Source organism: Aplysia californica, unplaced genomic scaffold (genome assembly GCF_000002075.1).
Source record: "Aplysia californica isolate F4 #8 unplaced genomic scaffold, AplCal3.0 scaffold00113, whole genome shotgun sequence".
Taxonomy (NCBI): domain Eukaryota; kingdom Metazoa; phylum Mollusca; class Gastropoda; order Aplysiida; family Aplysiidae; genus Aplysia; species Aplysia californica.
The window spans coordinates 753,082-754,442 of NW_004797383.1; the positions used below are offsets into that span (position 1 = coordinate 753,082).

Sequence of the window (1,361 nt, forward strand, 5' to 3'; positions counted from 1 at the left end):
TGTTGGGGTTTATTCGTTTATTTTTTTATATACCCGAATAAACCCATGGGGTTTTGAATTTTTTCTTAATAAAACTTGCAGTTTTGCTGCTGTTAACTTGTGAACTCTCCACAGCCCCTTTCCAGTGATAAAATACCATCAGATCACATCAGATCAGATCAGATTAGATCAGATATTATAGTGACATACTGTGCTACCTTGATGGAAGAGGCTAACATTGTTCCCCCCCCCCTCTTCCCTCTCTCTCTCTCTCTCTCTCTCTCTCTCTCTCTCTCTCTCTCTCTCTCTCTCTCTCTCTCTTTATGTCTCTCTCTCCTCACCCTGTCTGGACAAGTTTGCTTATATGGCTGTGTCCTCCTTGCGTCGTAGTCTCTACTTCTTAGTAATAAACTCGTTCCTCATTCTCTTCTTAATTAGATCCCATTCACATTTTTGCCACCTCTTTCACGTCCGCCCAACACCCACTTCACCTTCCCACCCCCCTCCCCCCTCTCACGGCCGCTTGCACAGTCCTAGCCAAAAAGAGAAAAGGTACCCTATGATAATTCGTCTCTTCACCCATGCACTATCTGCGCACTGATAAAACCAATATTAATTTTGTGTGTGTGTGTGTGTGTTTTGAGCACCATTTGATTCCTTTTATTTCTTCTCCTGCACAGATTGTGTTTTTAATATATGAATCAGTATTTCATGCACACCGTTATATAATCCGTAACATTACCAGTGTCTACTGTTTTGATATGAAATATATTATAGAACAAAACAGTCCCATTCTATTCGTTGTCGGTGTTTTTGTTGAGTTTAAATCAATATCCTTTGCTGTGGTAGTTTTTGTTTATTATCTATAACTATTTATTGTCTCCAAGCGTTACATCTTTATAACTGCAGTGTACATCATTTATCTTTTTTACGAAGTCCCAACACTTTGTGTATCCTATTTGGACCCATTTCGGACTGGAACCTGAACCTACTGTCTCTAGTATACAACGTTCAAAAACCCCAGTGCAACTTCAGCCCGTGAGCTAATGCACGATGCACATTGCAGAATGTTTCGCCTAATTATCTAATATGCTTTGATATACATGAGGGTTAGCAGTTGCGAGCGCCGTAAAACCCTATACTACATACATACATACATGAGGGTTGTCATAGTTCAATGAAATTATGGAGGGACATTGGGCTGAGTTCGTTGACCATTGGCGTTATCTTTTTCTTGTTAGGTAGCGGTCACACCGAACTTAGCTGAGGTGCTTTCAAGTAGAGTGTTTAAGTTACTCTCTGTCTCTCTGTCTCTCTCTCTCACTCTCTCTCTCTGTCTCTCTCTCTCCCCCCCCTCTCTCTCTCTCTCTCTCTCTCTCTCT

At 41.2% G+C, this 1,361-nt stretch overlaps 1 protein-coding gene across 1 annotated transcript in view; it reads left to right on the forward strand.

Annotated features, from left to right (window-relative positions):
* The window catches only part of LOC106011431 (probable 3',5'-cyclic phosphodiesterase pde-5), a 25,629-nt gene that overhangs the window by 13,730 nt on the left and 10,538 nt on the right, over window positions 1-1,361 (forward strand). The window contains exon 6 of the mRNA XM_035969083.1: window positions 251-531. Within this exon, the coding sequence (XP_035824976.1) occupies window positions 251-531 (281 nt within the window). The remainder of the gene's footprint in view (window positions 1-250; window positions 532-1,361) is intronic.